The sequence below is a fragment of the Leuciscus leuciscus genome, assembly GCF_965113295.1.
Source record: "Leuciscus leuciscus genome assembly, chromosome: 19".
Lineage (NCBI taxonomy): Eukaryota > Metazoa > Chordata > Actinopteri > Cypriniformes > Leuciscidae > Leuciscus > Leuciscus leuciscus.
The window spans coordinates 33,360,338-33,381,442 of NC_138743.1; the positions used below are offsets into that span (position 1 = coordinate 33,360,338).

Sequence of the window (21,105 nt, forward strand, 5' to 3'; positions counted from 1 at the left end):
CAATATCTTCATCATTCTCTGCTCGCCCTTCCTTCCTCTGCTTCTCCATGTGGTATATCATACAGAGAATTAGACAAAATTACCTTTAGAGGCTTTGACCTAAAATACATCTCCCTAAACAGCTTTGCACCCCACAGTAGAGCAGAAAATGGCAGAGATTAGATAGAGCAGAGCTCTACAGAGAGTTTTATAACCTCTATGAATAATGAATGAGCTGAAGCTCAGGTAGAAACTCATGTGTGCTGCTATGATAGGCAGATATGGCAGTGTCCTGAGGCTGAAGACAGGCTAACTAGAGAGGTGATGGCCCATACTAGGACAGGAGCTGTTCCTTCCCTAATTCTATGCGTAGATTAATCTCAACATGTTCACATTCCCCAAATCATCTTTGATTTTCTCGTTTCTCACATCGTCTCAATGCACATTTTTATTGTGCCCTCTTTTTACCACTTATTTTCTCTTCTTCTCTCCATCCTCACTTTTCGTCCTGTTCTTTTGAACTTTCTATTCATCAAAGATTCCTGAAAATAATGTATCCAAAAATATTAAGCAGCCCAACTATTTTTTACCATTGATAATAATTCAGCAAATCAGCACATTCAAATGATTTCTGAAGGATCATGTGTAACATGTATGCTGTTTTTACTTTGTTTCATTGTGTTTTTGGGTTCTGTCCTGTTTACTAGTGTGCCCTGTCAGCTGACCTAGTTGTCCTAGTTTGTTTCTGTTTGATTTATTACACCTGTCGTCCAATTAATTAGAGGGAGTGCTTGTGGATTTCGAGGGCATGGCATGGAGGGAAGCCTCGCCCACAACCCCGCCTCTGTGGATAATGTCTTGTATGGACTCTGGAAGAAATTTGGAGGTGTCTGGGGAAGATATTTCTCTGTTTCTCTCACCCCCACTGGTTTCTCCGTTGGTTCCGCCCAGCCCCATGGCACCTGTGCTCCCTACCAGCATCCCTCTCCCACCTCCTCTTCCCAAATCAGCCAGTTCCTCAGCCCCACCTCCGCTGGTTCCCTTCAGCCTCTCTGTATCTCCAACACCTTTTTGTGAGGAACTGCCTTGGTGCTTCAGTTCTACAGCTCCGCCCAGTGAGGAGGTTCCCCTGGCTCCGCTTCCAGCCTACAAACCCATCACTCCCATTGCGGCCTGTCGACCAATCGGCTACGCCTGGGCTCCTCCCTCCCTCGGCTCCACCAGAAACCATCGCCCTGACGGCTCCACCGGGCTCCCTCTTCCCATCAGCTCCGCCTTGGTTAGATGTCGTCCTGCCTGCACCTTCGGCTCCATTTGGCTCCGCCTTTACCCTCAGTCCCACCAGCTCCACATCAGTCCTCAGGCTCCCTGGTTCCACCTTGGACGCTCGTCGCCGCAGCTCCACCTCGATCTCCAGTGCCAGTGATGTCACATGGGCTCTTCGTCTCGTCGGCTCCACCTAGGTCTCCATCTCCTCCATCAGTCGTCCCCAGGGTGTCGTTTGTTGTTCTGCTTTGTTTTGTTGAAGCTTTGCCATCACAGGAATAAATTACATTTTAAAGTCGACATATAGCGGCGTTGCGCTTTCGGGCGACGAAAGTTCGAGTCCCGGCTCGCGGACCTTTCCCAATCCCGTCCCCTCTCTCTCTCCAACCTTGCTTCCTGTCCACTCTATACTATCCTATCATAATAAAGGCAGGAAAAAATAGTCAAAAATAAAATCTTACAAAAAAAAAAAAAAACATTTAAAAGTGTGTATTTTTAATAAAATAAATGCAGCTTTGTTTATCATAAGAGACTTCATTCAAAAACATTTTAAAATCTTACCGACCCTAATCTTTTGAATGCTAGTGTATATTTATACTGTACATTTATATTGCATTGCATTGCATCATATAAACAAAACGTCAGTAAAACAGGCTAATGTAAACACCACATAACAGCAACGGTCGGTTACCAGTTCATTTTGAATCAGATATTTTTTAAACTGAAAAATATCAATTCAGAGAGGGAGTCAATTGTGAACTCACTGGCTTTGGCTGATTCACTGAATGATTCGGATTCAAACTGCTAACTCGCAAGCAAGTTCAAGGCTTTCCTTCTGAATCTTTTCAACTGACTCATTAAAAAGAACCAGTTCATAAGAGTAATTTGATAACGAACTAAACATCCCGGCTTGCGCTGCGTTTGTTGTTGCGTGCAGGAAACACTAACAATCTAAAGATGCAATTAACTAACATTACTAGATGATGACCAAACTGCATATGTGGATGCAGACAATGTTTATCCGACTAATGCCAATGGTGACTCTCCTTTTCTGTCCTCCTCTGCTCTCTCTCTTCCTATCCTCTGTTCCCTCATTACTCATTCAAATCCAGTATATTGTGCATGTGTGCTCTGGTTGACTGTTGCTCGATCCTCTCTAGAGGACTGAGTAAGACAGTGCAGGCTTAGGCTGAGGGCCATTAGAACTCATCCAGAAGCCTTTACTAATTCATGGCGCTCCAGTTAGCAGCAGCCTGGCTCTGTGTTTCACAAGCAGCATTGCTGCTGGGAGCCCCCATCACGCCCGCTCTCGCTCGCCCCTCACCAGCTTTCATCTGCCTCCATTACTCTCTCTTTCTCACATTCACACACACATCACGAGACTTTTTCATGTCCCTCTCTGCATGCCTCTTTTTTCTCCTAAAAACCCAAACCCCAAAACCTTTCAATGTCAGCCTCTTTCTAAGATTCTTTGAATTCACACGGGGGCAAAACTTGAAAACTTTCATATAGTGACATGAAGTAAATAGTGTAAAATCAACTTCTTAAACATTACAACAGCAGGTTGAGCGCAAACAGATGTGCTTTAGGTCCTACGGGACGTGGTGTAATACAGTTCCAATGACAGGGCTGCTGGGATGCCTGCAGGCTTTCCTCGCTCTAATGTAGTTTTGCTGTCGCTGTTTTGAACCTTAAAGACTTGAAAGTGACATCAGAGCATCTGTGAAGCGCTGCTAAAGACTGGCAGGTCAACACAAACAGGTTTATATCTGCAGCTTCCCAGAGACTGTATTGTTAATGCTTCAATCCGGCTAGCTTCCTTTTTTGGCTTATTTTTGTGGCAGAATCTCACTAAAAGAGTTAAGTGAATTTTTCTCTCTCTTTTTTTTTTCTCTCGTCTTACTGTTCCATCCCAACTACTTCTCTAATGAACTGATTTTTCAGCCAAATGTGGGAACTTCCCATACACAGACATTTCGAAAACCTGTTAAAGTCACTCTTTCTCACTCTCTGCTCGCCCTCATGACTAATACATCTTTTAATACATTCAAAATGGAGGGCTAATGAGAAAGAGATGTTTCCTGAGAATTAGCCTCCGTGGGGCTTTACGAGAGCGGTTCTCTTACAAAACCGCAATATCCGTAGATGATAACTTCTACAAGGAGGTCACAGGCAATCATGCAGCACTGCATGCACTAAAGAACGCTGAATCCAATTCGCCACATTACTTGAAGAGAAAATAACCTCCGAAGAAAAGCTATTTGGAGAGTTCAAACGCACCTTTGAGTAAATGACCCACTTAAATACAAACGTGGTAAAGAATGGTGCTAAAGTCATATGGCAAGTTTAGAACATGAAAGGGTAAAAAAAAAAGAAGAAGTAGGAGTGAAGCCAGGACCGATCTCAAGGACATAATGCTTTATTAAAAGTACTGATAGTTAAAATCAGATAAAATAAGGCCAAGCACTTCAAGTCATTTTATCATTATCAATGGTCGATGAGTCATACTATGAAACAGATGTCCTTTTCCAGTTTGCTAAGTGATAAGTTATTTACTGGTATATACAATTGTATACAAATAATAAATAACATAAAATTTAACATATGTTGGTATATAATTATGCCTTATAAAAAGATAATAATTTCAACAAATAATTAGGCTACTTTTCAATTATCAGTAGTTTATTTTACAAAACTATAGAAATAGGGGTTAACATTTTAAGATTGCCTCCTAATGATAAACATAACAAAACATAAAATAACTTGATTAAAAAAATGAAGTAAAGTAAAATGTTACAAAAAAATTATATTTCAAATAAATTCTTTTGAACTTTCTGTTCATCAAATATCCCTGAAATAAATGTCTCATGGTTTCCACAATATTAAGCAGCGCAACTGTTCTCAACATTGATAATAATAAGAAATGTATCTTGATATCATCATATTAGACTGATTTCTGAAGGATCATGTGACACTGAAGAGTGGAGTAATGGCTGCTGAAAATTCAGCTTTGCCATCACAGGAATAAATGACATATGAAAATGTGAAATATTAAAATAGAAAACATATTACTGACCCAAAACTTTCAAACATTAGTAGTCCAATATTTAACCTAAACAAATTCCATGCAAATAATGGCCTATTCTCCTGAGACACACTGATAAGACTCCTAATTTCTCTATATAAAGAGACAAATCAAAAAACTATTGGCAAAAATCATGACAGCTGATTACAGAAAAAATAAAAAAATCAATATGCAATATTCTCACAGAATGAGCAGAGCTGAGAGGCTTAAAGAGAAAGGGCTTCTCAGGGACACTCAAGTTGAAAGTGGAAAGTTGTACAGTAATAACAATATGTATGTATACACAAACACACATATATATATATATATATATAGACACACACATTGCATGAAGGATGAAATCTAGGAACCAAACGTGGCATATAGTAAATTAATGCACTAACAACCACTAAGAACTCTTAAGCAATCGTACAGGTGGTGCCGAGTTTTAAAGATGGAGAAGCACTCACATTTTCTTTTCTGAAAAATATATTTCTCTCTTCTTTCAACTGATCTTAGAAGAATGTGTAATGAGAGGGGAGAAGGAGTGTTTGGAGGAAAAAAACGCAAAAAGATTAGGAAACTAGGAACACAGAAGGCACTAGGGGAGGAGAGCGCTGCTATTTAAATGTTTAATTTGGATTCCTGTTAATGCTTGAAACAACACAGCTGAAATACTGAAGAGCTGATGTTGTTTTTCTGTCCTGAGAGCAATAATATGTGCCTATGTGAAAATATCTCTGGGGCACATGCTGTATGGGACACTAAAAAAGAAGTTAGAAAAATATAGCGGGAATTAATTTGATTGAATTTAATTAGATTATTAAGAGGTAAACATAGTGCCCAGTGTAAGGGAATCAAATGTAATAAGGGAAGCTCCCTGCAAGAATGTTGATTAGAAATTACAAAGTCAATGTTTTTTTTTTTACTGCTGTAGAAAATTACATAGCCTGCTTTTTGGTAAGACATGAGCTAGCTAAGAATAAACAAAGCAGAGGAAGAAGAACACCTGGACCTCATCCTCTTTCACAGAAGAGCTCCCTCCCTTTCTTTCTCTCTCTCTTAATCACACTCTCTTTCTCTCTCACTCCATCTCTATCTCAGATACACATCATCAACTGTCTTGCTTGAAGGCTTGGACTCAGATTATCATGACAATGCAAGGCGTGTTTTAATGAATAAATCTCCATTAGTTCCCAAAAGCAGTTCTGATGTCTGTCTCTCTCTCTCTCTCTTTCTTTCCCTCTGTTTTCCTCTCAAACATGTACTGATAAAAAAACACACATGTTCGTTTCTATTCCCCAACTGAAAACTGAATGAGACAGGGTCATACTCAAAAAAGCCAGACTCCAGACACAATGTTTTGACCTAGAAAGTCTGTTAGCTGAATATGATGGCCTGTCTGTGATTGTACGTGGGTGGGCTATAGATGCTGTCTTGATATAGATTAAACAAGATAGCTGCTACAACCCATTCCCAGATCTTCAAGTCTGCAAGGATTCCGTCCGTGAATATTATATCCAGCATCGCTCTGATTTCGCTATCAGACAATTTGAATGATAAAAGAATAGCCTTTGTAAATCAAACCCAGAACTGTGAGGAAAGTGTAATATCTTTGATTATATGACAATACCTCAAAACACTATTTATGTAACGGTCACCAGCTGGAGTGCCCTTGAGAGCCACCAGAGGGCACTCCACATAAGACTATTATCGCTCACAAACTACATTTCCCATAACTCACTGCTCGGACTCATCACTTATCACTGATCACATTCACCTGTACCTCATTCACTGATTGCATTCACCTGTGTCACATCATCCTGTTAGTCTTAGTCTATTTATACCATGTTTATTCAGTCACTCACCGCGAAGTCTTGTTTAAGTGTTACACTGCAATTCCGAGCGTTTTCCCTGGTTTTCTTGTTTATTGGTTTTCGGATTTCTTGCCTGTTCCTTGGATTACTCTCTTGCCTCTGACCCCTGCCTGTCTTGTTTTTGTTTTGTTTTGTTTGTTTGGACTGTCTACCTGTGTTTTGACCCATTGCCTGTTTATTGGATTACGTGTCTGGATTGCCCCTTAATAAAGCTGCGTTTGGATCTTAACCCTCGTGTCTCGGAGCAGTTCGTAACAATTTACCTATTTGGGGTCCTGGAGGGTTTTTTTTGTGGGTTTTTTTCGATATTGACCAGTTGACTGTTCAGTATTCAGCTTATTTACTCAGCGATTAAATTCTGCAAATATTAGGAAATTTCAGACCACCGCGATTAACCAATTCTTAAAGAGTGTTCTCTAGAGACTCGCAATAACAAGAAGTAGCAAATAAAGAACAACATTTCTTGTGGTGGTATGGCTTATGGGGACCAGTGTTATTTTAATAATATTTATTATAATATTAATGATATTTTGAATTAGCTTTTATTTTTATATTTTCAGGTTTCATTTTAATTGTGGTAATTTTTCGGTGGTTTTATAATTTATATTCGTTTTTTTTTTATTTCTCTTTTGCTTTAATACATTTTTATTTCAGTTTTATTGTGTAGTAATTTTAGTACTTCAACTTTAACAATGTTTGTTAAATGGACTGACAGTTTTGCTTGTGTGTGTGTGTGTTGGTGTTGTTGTTGATATTGACCAATTGTTCTATTTTATTTTTTGGTTTAGTAATTTTTTTTAATATTTCAATCCTTTATTTTTTTTTGGTGTGACATATTAAGATCTGTCCAGGGACAGCAGATGTAAAATAGCCTTTTGGCTAATTTTGGCACACTGTACATTTAATTATGTATTATTAGTGTGCATTGTCCCTGTTAAATAAACCTGAAATAAATAAATAAATAAATAAATAAACGTATTTCTTCAACTCATTTATGCCAGGGCCACATTTCTTTTTCAGGGATATTTAAAAAAATATCGTCCGATATATCGGCCTTGGTGATATATCGGCTGACCACTACTGAAAATTCAGCTTTGCCATCACAAGAATAAATTACATATGAAAATGTAAAACATTACATTTAATGCTCTACACTTCAATGACCGATAATACTCCTATTCCTCTCTATGAAGACACACATCTAAAAACAAATGGCAAGATGACAGCTGATTACAGAAAAAAATTGATACAATATGTAAATATCCAATATTCTCACAGCAAGTTTAGCACTTCAACTAATTTCTTCACCTCATTTATGGGTTGCACATTATTTTACAGTACGTGCACTTTTAAGGTACTTACAGTGTACTTATACGAAAATACTGAGTAATGTAAAGTAACAACATGGGTTAAGGTTAGGTTCAGGGTTATTACTTACTACCTAGTTATTACCCAGTTATTGTCATTACTACAATAAGTACATAGCATGCACATGTGTAAATTAAAGTGTTACCCATTTATTAGGTTGATGCATTGATGGTGCGAGGACCAAGTTTTTCATCTAATATTTATATCTTTATTTCAATTACCAAAAACATAGTTTTAGTTAACAATATTAAATATAATATTTTGTTAACAATAATAAATATATTATATTTTAGTGTTCAATTCACAAGTGATGACATGATGCATGAAATGAGGTTGGTTTACCAAAAACTTTTGCTTGCCTACTTGTTATTTGCCATCAGATTCATTTCCTGAGAGTCTGTGAGATTGAATATTTAATACTCAGCCCACAGCATTTTTCCATGCCTGATCTAAAAATCAAGTGACGAGCCTTTCTGGCACACGCACCCAAACATAAACTCAAACACTGACACCATATAAGACAAAGGCAGGAAGCAGGAGGCAGTTTCCAGGGATGTGTGAGCCAGCTACTGAATCACAAATTATTCATTAGTGGCGAAAAGTGTGAAAAGCGCCTCTGTTCACAATGTTCATATTTAATCTCATCTGGTTTCCCTGGAAACTTCTGTATTCAGAGGCAACACTTATTTGCAAGCATTCCGATGTCTGTTCTTCTTTCGCCATGATTGGAAACACTCAAAGCAACACATAAAATGTAATAATAATTATTGACAGTATAAGAATCATATTTGCTTATTTTGCAAACAATATGCAAAAGTATTTTTGCTCCACCAAAAATGATCCAATTGTGATATAACCATGAGCAAGACAGTGTGGGTGTCATTTTGACTCGTTTGCCCTTTGTGTCTCTTTCAAAGCTCGCAATTTATTCCTCTGACGTGATCGAACATGAGCAAATTATAGCTAAGCGTATCTCAGGGATGCATTTTTTTCTTGGTAAAACCTTACCTCCCAATTAGCTGGAACTCTGCAGCAACCCCAAGGCGCCGCATGGCCATCAGCAGGCCACGCACAGTCATTCCTTCACAGAAGCAGACGACCACGCGGGCTTTGGGCAGACGCTCCCGCAGTTTATTAAGCAGACGGTCAAAGTGCTTTTCGCCAGCATTACTGTATATCTTATCAGAGTGTGCGATACACAGACCCTCCTCGGCGGCCAACTCCTTAAAGGCTTCCATGCCACTCTCACCATAGTTACCTGTGGTCAGACACAAAACGTAGGACGGTTAATAAAGGATATGAACATATGAACACAAATATGAAACTAGTGCAGCTTTAATCAAAGACACAGAATGGAGGATGGATTACCGCCACTGATCCAACACCTGTCAGAACAGTCAGAGTCCAGGATAAGAAATGGATGACAGTTGACTATGGAGGACACAAAATGACAGGCAGACAGGCAACTGAAAAAGACATGAAATGGAGAAATGGTCACCACCATTTAGGATACAAAATGGTGTCATACAGTTAGAATGAGAAACAAAAAAAACAAAAACAAAAAAAAAGTCATTATAATGCCTTTTTGGAATACTTGATTCTGATTGGTTGACAAATGCGTTCTGAAATTTTATATTTTTGTATAATGACTGCTAAACTGAAAAACATTTCCTAAAGGGATATGATAGTTCACCAAAAAACGAAAATTCTATTATCATTTACTCGCCCTCATGTTATTCCAGATTATGACACACAAAAAAAGATCAATTACAAAAGGTCTCTGTGCCTTTGTGTACACACAATAAAAGTCAATGGCGGGTTTGGACAGATTTGAAGTTGAAGCATTCTTCAAAAACATCAACATGAGAGAGAAAATGACAGAATTTTCATTTTTGGGGTGAACTATCCCTTCACTCATCCCTCTAGCACTCTCATTATTCCATAATCATTTGTTTATTTATTGAGTAAGTAGCCAAGCAATATTTAAGTTGAGGACCGACTGACTGATCATTATCCCTTAATTGTATTCCACAGGCATTGTACAGTAACTAGACAAGTAGGGCACCAATAACACTTTGTGGTGCTCTTGAGAATTACAGCAAATTACCATAATAGGTCACTTGAACACACTGTGTCCTTTTCAAAATATTGTATGAATCAGAAACGGGTCTGTACAAAAGCCTGCAGCTCACGACGGTACACTTAAAACATATTTCGTTCCATTCTACATCCGGGATGCCAGGCGGAAATTTACATCTTATTGTGCGGGCAGCAGAGGTCACACAGAAGAACAGTGGCTCTGTCTTATCAGGAGAGATGATGAGTGGTGTGTGTGTGTGTGTGTGTGTGTGGTCACTGATGACTGTCTGGAGGTCAGTCTGTGTGGAGTGACAATCTGAGCACATTCACAGGTCTGTGGCTCTCTCTAACAATTCCTTCTCTCATTCTCTCTTTCTTTAGGTTGTTTGGAACAGGTTTAGGTTATCCCTTTGTAGCTTTCTCTTTCTCACTAGTCATTATTAGTCATTAGAGTATTAGTAGACTGTCTGCTTAATATCTCCAAATATTCCACTGACTAGAAGCAATATTTCAAGTACATCTCAACTTATTCTACTAACCGTAACAGTCTACTAATACTCTAATGAGATTTAGTTGATGTAGTTGTAAAGTTACTTATAGTTAGTAGAATGTCTAAAGTGGACTATCTAAATCAGGGTTTCTCAAACTCGGTCCTGGAGGGCCGCTGTCCTGCACAGTTTAGCTCCAACCCTGATCAAACACACCTAGCTGTGAGTTTCTAGTGATCCTGAAGACACTGATTAGCTTGCTCAGGTGTGTTTGATCAGGGTTGGAGCTAAACTGTGCAGGACAGCGGCCCTCCAGGACCGAGTTTGAGAAACCCTGATCTAAATGAAGTGTAACCAAACTGCATGGTACACAATATGGTTGTCCTACAAAGTGAGAAGACCAAAATGTTTACTAGTTAAAAAAAGGCAATACTGGTTTTATTGTCTTGTATCTTTTTTTCTACAAGGGAACGATGGTGTTTTTCATTTTTAAAGGCATCTCATTTTAGCATTTCTGCTCACGTCCATAAAATTCTGTGGGGGGGAAAAACAGACCTGTGAGTTAAGATACCAAACACTATAATCCTTGCCTTTATTCATTCATCTTTGATAGATCATGTCAATCTGATTTGAAACAAATACTTCAGTTGAAAAACAAAAAGCTAGTGATGTCCTCCTGGTGTCATATCAATAGCATTTGAACCATATGGTTAAACTAAATTAATATTCTAAAGAAGAGAGGCAAACCACAAGCACAGTTAAAAAAAAAATAAAAAAACTATTTGATGCTAGTACTCAAAGTTCACTGCTCTGTTGTTTTGGTGATTACTAATGAAAATACTGACATGATTTGTTTTAGAGGGATTTTTGTGGCACTTTTCAACTGCTTACGCTGGGAGATCAGAAAAACCAGTTGAAGACCAGGCTGGGCGACCAGCTTAAACCAGTTGAAGACCAGGCTGGGTGACCAGTTTAAACCAGTTGAAGACCAGGCTGGGTGACCAGCTTAAACCAGTTGAAGACCAGGCTGGGCGACCAGTTTAAACCAGTTGAAGACCAGGCTGGGCGACCAGCTTAAACCAGTTGAAGACCAGGCTGGGCGACCAGCTTAAACCAGTTGAGACCAGCAAGCCGGCTGTAGATTTAGTTAGATATTTCAGCAGGATTTACATCAAAACAATTATCTTTTCAAAAAGATTGGCATGCAAGCTTGTGTAAAACTGGTGCCTGTTTAAATAAGGCCATTAAAATGTCTCTAAACCAGACATTAATTTATATTTGGCTGGGTAATTAATGTAATCAAAGATCTTTGCTGTTACTATGAGCAACAGACAGCGGTGTCCGACACAGTTGCTGATGTTGTGTTAATGAGTTATTGTCTACAGTTCATGACTGATAAACCATTACAGAGTCTCTCCTGAAAGGGAAAAGTCATAGTTATTATCACCAAAATAGCAGGACAGAGAACTGAGCATCAGCATTATATTGCTTATTTTAAATCTGTGCCTGTGCCGCCCCTTTACTTTAGGAAATTCAAATATTGTGAACATAAACTTGTAAGAAGTAGGTAGACATGTCATAGCCTATTAATAAGAAACCAGGAGGACATCACTAACGAAAAATTCAACTAGTATCACATTACGACCTGGCATGCATCAGAACTTCAATAATATTTTGGATTGGTTTGCTCACTGAAGTTTGCTGACAGAAATCTAAAAATGATTTTTTTCCCCCACAGATATATAAAGAATATAAACCAAGGTCTTTCTGACCTTATTTACTTTTAATTCCACCAGCTAGCTGAAAAAATCAGCATAAAAGAAAACAAAAAGTGATTTGACCCATTCATTAATCATCTCAATGTGTGGTTTAACAGACAAGCCTTCCACCTCTGCTCATTTTATAAACAAATCAACTGAATTGAAAATGATACACATAACAATGCTAGAGGCAGCAACAAAGAAATGTGTGTGTGTTGTAGGCGAAAAGGGGAGAATACATTATTACCCTCATTATGTATGGAGAAATTAAAGCATGCTTCCATATGCAAATAATAAAAAGGTCTTTGGTCCACTTGCTCTACAACTCTAATGGAAGTGAATTACTATTTAGGTACATTTAAAGAGTGGTGCACTCATTATATTCAAATGCAGCTTTTCCCAATTGTTTTGACTTAATTGAAAAAGTTTACACTTAAATCATATAGTTAAATGTTCATGTATTTATATTCAATCAAAGCCAGACTTACAAAACCTCCTTCTAATCTAATTTTGATAACATATAGAGGAAAATAGATTAGATCTGAGCTACAATGGTGAAATCACCATCATACCACAACCCACTTTGACCACCAAAGTGACAGCAGAAGTTATAAGATTATGCATAAGTAAAATGTCTGGCTTATAGTTTGATTTGTGATTGTGATCAATTTTGACATGTAACATCCACACCAGCTTTGATGTTTCAAAAACTGGAAATATCATGGCTGACCATCATGGGGAGGGACCCACGGACGGTTATTGCACATACTGGGCTACACATTTGCACAACACACTGTCTGTCAACTTATCCTAACCTATGTATTTCTATATTTGTTACCAATTTTATTTTCTGTTTATTTTAAAATGCTTAAAATAAAATCGGATACTGATTTTTTTTTCCCATTACCACAAAATAATACACAAAATTTAAAATGCCTTTGTTTTCCATTGACAACCCATCCATTAAAGAGGCAGATTGTACAGAATGTACTATGCATTCATTTACACAGTTTTTGGGATGAGTTGTAAACTACATTAAGTTACAGAGTTTTTTTTAAGTGTAACAACAAACAGAAAAGTGCTAAAACACTCTTCTGTCTTACTAAGTTAAAACACCTGATCGCATTAATTTATGAATTTACATAGGTTTAGCAGAAAAATGTGTGAAGTTTTAGTCAAATAGCAAAAAAAAAAAAAAAAAAAAAAAAAAAAAAAAACAGCCAAACAAAATGTGTTACAGTAATGAAATGAGAGATAGGTTACCTGTATTCTTACATTTACTGTGTTTAGAAAAGTTGTTTGAAATGTCTCATAGTTGTAGCACGAGGATAGTGAGAACGGCAGGTTTCGCCAGTGACTTACCCTCTGTGTGAACCGCAGACACGTAAGTCCAGTTATAGTGTTGGACAATGTCGAGCATGGCGCGCGCCTGCAGCGTGTCAGAGGGCACGACACGGAGGAAGTATTTGAAGAGGGTTTTGTCGCTCAGGTCTATGCTGGTGGCCGAATAAGCAATCTGGGGGATGTTAAACAGCTGGAGGAGATTCTGCACCTGGATGGCCACCGAGCTGGAGCCCGGACCTATGACTCCAGCTATGGGTTTCTTACTGGGAGGAGGCTGGTTGGAAGGCGTCCCGTCGATGCACCACTTAGATCCGTCTTTGTCGTCCCGAATGGAAATGAGAGAGTCTCGAATGAACTCGATGCTTTGCTCCAGAGCAACGGATGAGTGCCAGCACGAGTCCCTGATCTCGCAGCCCAGGGTGATGTTGGGCAGCAGGTTCTTGTCGGAGTTGATACGGTCCAGCGTATAGAACATCGCCTCCACCCGTTGAATGCCGTACTGCTCTCGCACATCCCCGCATTTTCTATCGGCCACACGTTCGGCGGACGGCTGGTGGTGCACGGAGAAGAGCGCACCGATGATCACGTCGCCATCCATGCGGGCGACAGACCGGGCCGCCGCGCGCGGGACCACCGAGCGCTTGTAGATGTTCCCAAGCGCGTGAGATAAGAGTGTCGGTAGAAACAGACACATGAACAGTGGGAAGTGTTCGCACGAGACACGGGGCATCTTCAAGCGTGCCATGTTCCACATTGTGTGACGGGCATAGCGTGCGAGCTGCTCGTGCCAGCGGTGCTCGTTTCTCTGCAGTCCCAGATTCAATTAAGCAACCGTGATGCGCACGTGAGACAACATTAATGCGCCCTGACACCTGCTGAGAAAACACAACACAGAGTTAGTTAGGGAAAACAAGTGCATCTATTACAAACCATTAATGTAATATGCATCTATTTTTAAAAAAAAGCATGCATAAAGTAATGCAAGAGAGTGATCATTTAACAATTTAACCAATTAAAAATGAGTTACATGGGTGAAATCACTTCCCTAAATGCTGAGATTGTAGTTATACAACTCAAAATAAAATATAAACGAGTTGTAGGCCAAATATAATGCGCTAAACAGAAAAAGATCATGCCTATAGTTTAGAATTTCATTTGTGATCATATTGATGATAAATGACAGAACATCTGAATCAGCAGTTCTCTTGTTTAATCTGATACAGAACATCCACACAAGCTTTTCATCAGTCTAAAACTAGAAAAAACATGTCTAAGTGTTGTAAAACTTTGCAACTTATTTCTGGGTGCAAAAAGATTGCACAAAATGAGACAGTTTTTCAGTGTCTGTCATGCTTTTAAAGTTGTTATCCAATGTCATCTAGCATTTTATATCTGTTGTATAATTTTATGTGCAGTTTTGAATAAAAATATTTCCTATAGATTATACTATTTTATTTCAAATGGGGGTGATATAACAATTGTTTGGACATTTGATCACCACAATAAATATGTACACAGTTTAAAAATGTATGTTTTCGGTTGTTGTTAGAGCTCACCTAGTGGGGTAGGCTGAAACAACAACACCCTAGTGACATAACATTTTAGGGATAAACTGTAGATTTACAAACTCGTTAGTTAAGTAGCAAGACAAATATAGGAATAATATACAACACGTCTCTGTTGCTTGTCGCTTTAGAAGCCTTGCCAACGAAGTTTTCCTATGAAGGCAAACTTACGTCATTATTCAGTCTATGCAAAACTGCGAACGAGAGACTCACATGTCAAATATAAGAAAAAGAAACATATAACCACAGAATGAGCAAGTTTTACTGACGAGGTTGTCGTCTTTCACGTCCTTGCAGGGGCAAGTTTTGGGCGGTTTCAGCACCGCGGACAGCGCAGACAACCGTATGACGATGACAATGAATGAAACTAAGACGCGCCTTTAGTCAAAGCAACTATTGGATGCAATGTGTTTGCACACAAACCTAGGATACCCTGTGCCCCCTTAAAACTCAATGCGACTATATACAAGACAGACTTATTTTCATACTGAACGAGATTCATTGAATTGCCCTCATCTCACTAACATCTTAATTTGAGTATAGATACAGAGAAAGCGAACAAATAGAAGCCTAAAAACAACTATTGTGCCAATGTCACACATCATCGCAAAGATAGATGTCTTATGCCATACATTCAGATTCGTTGTTCTATCGTTTTCATTCAGCGTGCATAAGCATTAATGGCTTAATCGATTGCACTCAATGACAAATGAGATATAATTACGATGCAATGCCTCCTGTACTCGCATTAGTGACATTGCCGCACATCTGTCCGTACCTGCAGTTACCAGGAAATACAAACAACAACGGAAACATCTGCACAGGAATTCGATCGCTACGCACCTGAGTCAATGAGATATCGCCTCACCTCCTTCTGAGACAGCTGCTGCACTGATGATATACTTCAGTTATCAGTCTGCATCCCAACCAGTGGATCTCCTCTCTCTCTCTCTCTCTCGCTCTCTCTCTCTCTCTCTCTCTCTCTCTCTCTCTCTCTCTCTCTCTCTCTCTCTCTCTCTCTCTCTCTCTCGCTCTCTCAGTGATGTAAATATCATATGGCACGTCCAGTGTGGATTGATTGACAGCCTAACCGAGCCTAAATAATTATAACAAAAACAATTTTTTAAACAAAAACTTTTGTTGTGAAAAACTTGTTATACCTATCCATAATTATTTAATACGTTTACAAAGTAATAAAGGATGTCTGTAATTATGATTTGTCGATGTATCAGAACGGAAAGCGTTCGAGCAGGCTTCTGTTGCTATGGTTACATCCTCAATCGAACGCGATTTCTGTTCGCGAAGGTCGCTAGGTGAAATTAAAAGCTCGGACTAATTTGTAATTAACTTTCTTTTTTTCTTCTTCTTTTTTTTTTTACTGAAAAACTTGCATTTAAAAACAGACATATTAATGAACATAATTCTATAAGGAATACGTAGGCTACTATTAAGATCGAACAGGTAAAGCCAGCATGGTCAGGCTGAGAAACCATCTTAAACCAGTTTAAAGCAGGTTTAAACCAGCAAACCATCTTAGACAGGTTTTTAGCTAGGTAGTTTAAATGACTAAAGAAAGTTTTGGAATAGTGGAAAAAGAGGTAGTAGGGGTGTGGAAGAAAACCACTCAAAGTCGTTTTTTAATTGGGTTGAAATCTGTATAGCCTAAAAGTATGTTATTATTTATTGACACATGAAAAAAAAAAAAAAAATGAAAGATTAAAATGAATGAAGCTTGCATGGTCCTCGGACATATGCGTCATAATGGAGGCAGCAAAGGATGAACAGCGGAAATCAATGGAACTGAATCCACACTGAACTGACCTCAGCTGAACAATGACACTCTTTGCTTTTTAGAGCTGCTTTACAGCAGAACTGAACTCTGTTTGCATCATTGAATCATTGTCTCCCTGTTTACTCCTGTTAAGCTTCTTTGAAACAATCTGTATTGTAGAGTATAATAAAGCGCTAGGCTATATAAATAAAGGTGACTTGACTTGACATGATTTAACACTAGATAACATATTGAACACTAGAAATGCATATGCTGATATGAATCTCATGTGAAGTAGCATAATTGGCTGGATATGCATCGAATCTCTCCACTAGCAGCAGATCTATATTGTCTAATAGCAGTATGAGGGTGAATAGCATGTGAAAGTATACAGCGCCACCTGCTGACAGAACGACTCTTCGTTTCTAGACTTGACAAAGTCTAATTAATGACATTCTGCCAACGTCATGCTGTTCAATATTTATTACAATGCTGCTCCCTGGTGATGGAAGATTGATATTACAATACAATACATTTAGGTAGAGTGAAATAAAGGTAGACTTTTCCATTTCATGTTTTGTTGATCTTATCCTCATACTTTTTAGATTACTTTTACATTCGTGAATAATATTGCATAATAGTATTTTCTTTCTTTTTTTTTTGCCATGTTATATAAAGGTTATGTAATTATTAGCTTTTTTTAAACAAATAAAACGTGTTCTAAAATATTTTAAAGGTTTAATAGATGGTTTCACATCAACAGAAAATTCCCATATTTGAATGGACTCGTCCACTGGGTGGCAGCATAGCAACAGTTATCTGCCAAGTAATAATCCTAAAACAAAATTAATCATTTACGGTTGTGTTTGTTCTGTACCATTAGCAATTTAGACCAATGTTAATCATTACTTGTATGGGATATTTCAGCGATTGTTGCCTGTAGGTGGAATGTCAAAGCATAGTAAACTGTTCCAACAAATTATACATTATTTTAATACCTTCAGTGCACTGTTTTTTGAGTATGCTATTGGCATAAAATAGATTATAATATTATTTTGGATCAACATATGTTCACCTGCTTCTATATCTCACAAAATTAGCTTTTTCTTGCCTAACACTCCATAGATGGGCCAGTTACTAAATGAATGCACTGGCCTATCACATAACCTGTTTAAAGTATTGAGTGGTGGTACGAGGACATGTGGTTTTAAGGTTAATGGTACATTCTCTGATGAATCTGCCTTTTTAAAAACTAAAGACAAGTAAAGTTGTTCCATGTCTCAAAAATCAGTGACAGCACTAGATGGCGTTTTCTTATTACTCACCAGCATTTTGTTAGGAGGGCTGGAAAAGGTTCAGGTAAAATCATTTTACTTACTGGTTAAAACGTTCGCTCTATGAATTATTAGTAAGCTAAACAAAAATATTGCACGCAGGGTTTCGCCAGTTACGCTTTATTTTTATATCTAGGCCTACTGCATAAATACTGCATGTGTGTGTGTGTGTGTGTGTGTGTGTGTGTGTGTGTGTGTGTGTGTGTGTGTGTGTGTGTGTGTGTGTGGATGTAGCTGGAAATCTCTCTTCGGTTCTTGGGTTTTGTAACAAACCCACTTGAACCCACATGAAGCTTGTTTGTGAAATTCCGTGGATTGTGAGCTAATTTATGTTTCCGATCCGGTTATTTTCGCTAATAAAGCTGTGTTCAACGTTTATGAACTTTAGATTTTTTTAACAGTTGTTTTTATATTGACACTGCAAGACAGCAAGTTGTGCCACGTGATAAAATTGGGAAAAGACTGACAAGCTTTTGCAGTCCATGTTGTCAAAGTGATTTTAAATAAATGGTGCTCACACACCACAGTGGAGAGCAGGATAAACGCCCCAGATATCATATGTGCGTGTTTACGTCTGGAAGACAATTTTTAAGAGTGTTTGCTCATCTGCAATACGTCTATAGGACGTTTCCGGTCAGATGTCAAATAGACGTTTAGAAGATGTCTTTAAGATGTAATGATTTAGAATGTATGTTAAACTGACATCTTAAAGATGTCTATCAGATGTTAGTAAACAGCAGATGCTTTCCAGATGAAGTGATCTTTAACAGACATCTTGCAGACGTACGTGTGCTATCTGGGGCGACCGATACAATTCCGATTACGCGCGCTGCTAAAGATGACTTTGGTTTCCCAATGAGCTTCCACAGGGACGCTTGGCACCTCTGGCATCTAGTGACCGTCACATCCTCTTTCAGGGCCTTGACCTTCTCTGCTATTTGCGCCAGCATAGTTTCCACCTCATTTAAATGGCTTTTACAGCATTCATCCAGATGTTCCACGTCGATTCCCCAATAGTCCATCTCTCTCATGAAGCACATGGGACAGATTCTTCGCTTCATGTGAATCTTTCCGTGCAGTACAGCTCTAGGATGCACTTAAAAGCCTCTGGGTCTCTGTCGAAATAAAACTCTCGCTTTAAGTCATCGCAGAGAGCAGAAAGATCTTCTCGTGTGGAATCCGTGGCTCGGTTCACCAGCTCAGCCAAACGCGTCTCGGGATATCGGTTCAGCATGTCCCTCCCTGTAGAGAAAGTGCTTGACAGACACCACCGATGTTCACTGTAATCTCCTCTCCTCGCTCGCCTCTGAGCCGTTACAGTCCGCGTAACGAGTCCTGGGAAACTTCCACATTTCAACTGATAATCCAGAGTTCAAACAAAATGGCAGAACTGTAGGTTATGAAAAGCAACATGCCAGTGACTAGTAAAAATTAGTGGATATTTTTCAGGATAACGTTAGGTGTATTTTTTATTTTACCTCTTATTAAAGGCTTTTCAGCTCAACTTAAACCATGAAACGATTATGAAGTACAAAATTATTTAGGCAAAAGTGTAAAAAAAAAAAAAAAAAAAAAACATTAAAAAAATATCAGAGCTATTATAGGCAGAAAAAAAACCTTTACAATGTATAGGCTAATGTTTCAAAACCATGTGAACCTAATGAACAAGCTACTTTTGACATGTCAACTTGACATTAATGAACAATACTGGAGGCAGTCTTTTCAGATAAAAATGTTGATTAGCTTGTCTGAATGTGAATGTTCAAATATAAAGGCAGTTCTGATCAAACTTATGTCATCTGTGAAGAAAGCTCATATATAACATATATGGTAGAAAGATGTGTGAAGATGACCCCCTTAAGAACAATGTTCATTTACTTTAAAATTGTAAAATATTTAGACATAAGTTTAGCATGCACAGGATGATGATGTATCAGCCAATGTGTTATTAAAAAAAAAAAAAAAATTAAAACAAACATTTGCACATTTAGTTGCTATAACACAAAATGTAAAATTATACAAATTATTCCACTGGAATCACAGAAAGAAAGAAAAAATCCATCTGAAAGTTACATCCATTCTATGACGTGTACACAGGACTATGAATATTTACATATCTGGTTGCCCTTATTTTTAATTGAATATATGCAACTATTCATGAATGAATTAAATCTGAATTATTTCAATCAATTAGCCTATATAGGTTTTAATGAATAGCAACGATGTCTGAGATGTAGACCTACATCTAAATGATGGAATTATTGAGTAATAGCCCATAAATGAAAACGAATAATTACATTAAAATATAACAAAACGTCACTTATATTGTGGATTACACGCATACAACTGTATTTAATTCTGAAACATCCCCATCTAGTGTTGAAAAGTGGTAACTGCAGTGCAGTAAATTGTATCACTTGACAAAACTGCCAAAGTCTCGTTACCTTTGCAATCCACGCAACGCACTAATACATACTTAGCAATTCATGTTTCAAAATAAACATCTTCAGATTCTTGTGTTGAAAATTATTTATTTATTACTCATATCTTGGAAAAATAAAATCAGTTAAAAAAATACTGTTTGCATGGAAAATATGCATTTCAACACTACAATTTAAATGTTCAAGCTCAAATTATATATCACATGGTGAACTGCCTCATTCTGGTGGTCTGGGTCTCTGTCTCAGCACTAGCCTATCAGGAGGAATCAAGTTAGATGATTTGAAGTTAACAGCCAAACTGAAACTTATCATCATGTAACACACTCTGGAGGATGTGTAAAGATGCAGGAGTTGTCTGAGCTCAGTATTCTGTTGTTGTACATTCCGTGTTTCCACCAGAAGCTCAGCCCTTTCAGTCAGTGCAGTGCTGAGGATAAAACATCCTTATTATTACTAATAAGTAAAATTCAAGGTTTTGATTTGGGCGCTGGCAACATTTGCTAGAAGTGTGAGGGAAACACGTGGCAATAAGAGAATGGAACGGCAATATCAGAAGGAAAGGATATCTGAAATGGGCGGGGCTTAGCGGCCCAAACGCTAACGTTACATACGATGAGATATAAATTATATTCTTCATATTTTTACTTTTCAGTGTTTATTTCCCCATTCAAATTCAATTAAATGTCCACTGTGTAAATATCGTCTAGATTGCTGTTAAAGCAGCGCTGCGTTGTCACGTGGTACATGTTACTTTTCTCAGCGCCTGATA

At 38.2% G+C, this 21,105-nt stretch overlaps 1 protein-coding gene and 1 long non-coding RNA gene across 4 annotated transcripts in view; one reads left to right on the plus strand and one right to left on the minus strand.

Annotated features, from left to right (window-relative positions):
- The window catches only part of grm1a (glutamate receptor, metabotropic 1a), a 29,204-nt gene extending 13,444 nt beyond the window's left edge, over nt 1-15,760 (minus strand). For 2 of the 3 annotated variants that reach the window (XM_082147853.1, XM_082147855.1), the window contains exons 1-3: nt 15,634-15,760; nt 13,244-14,097; nt 8,563-8,812 (exon numbers count right to left, since the gene is read on the minus strand). In XM_082147853.1, the coding sequence (XP_082003979.1) occupies nt 8,563-8,812; nt 13,244-13,979 (986 nt within the window). In that variant the 5' untranslated portion in view covers nt 13,980-14,097; nt 15,634-15,760. Of the gene's footprint in view, nt 1-8,562; nt 8,813-13,243; nt 14,101-15,633 lie in introns of all 3 variants that reach the window. The other variant, XM_082147854.1, reaches the window with a different exon arrangement.
- The window catches only part of LOC309482595, a 475,034-nt gene that overhangs the window by 318,218 nt on the left and 135,711 nt on the right, over nt 1-21,105 (plus strand). The window lies entirely within an intron of this gene.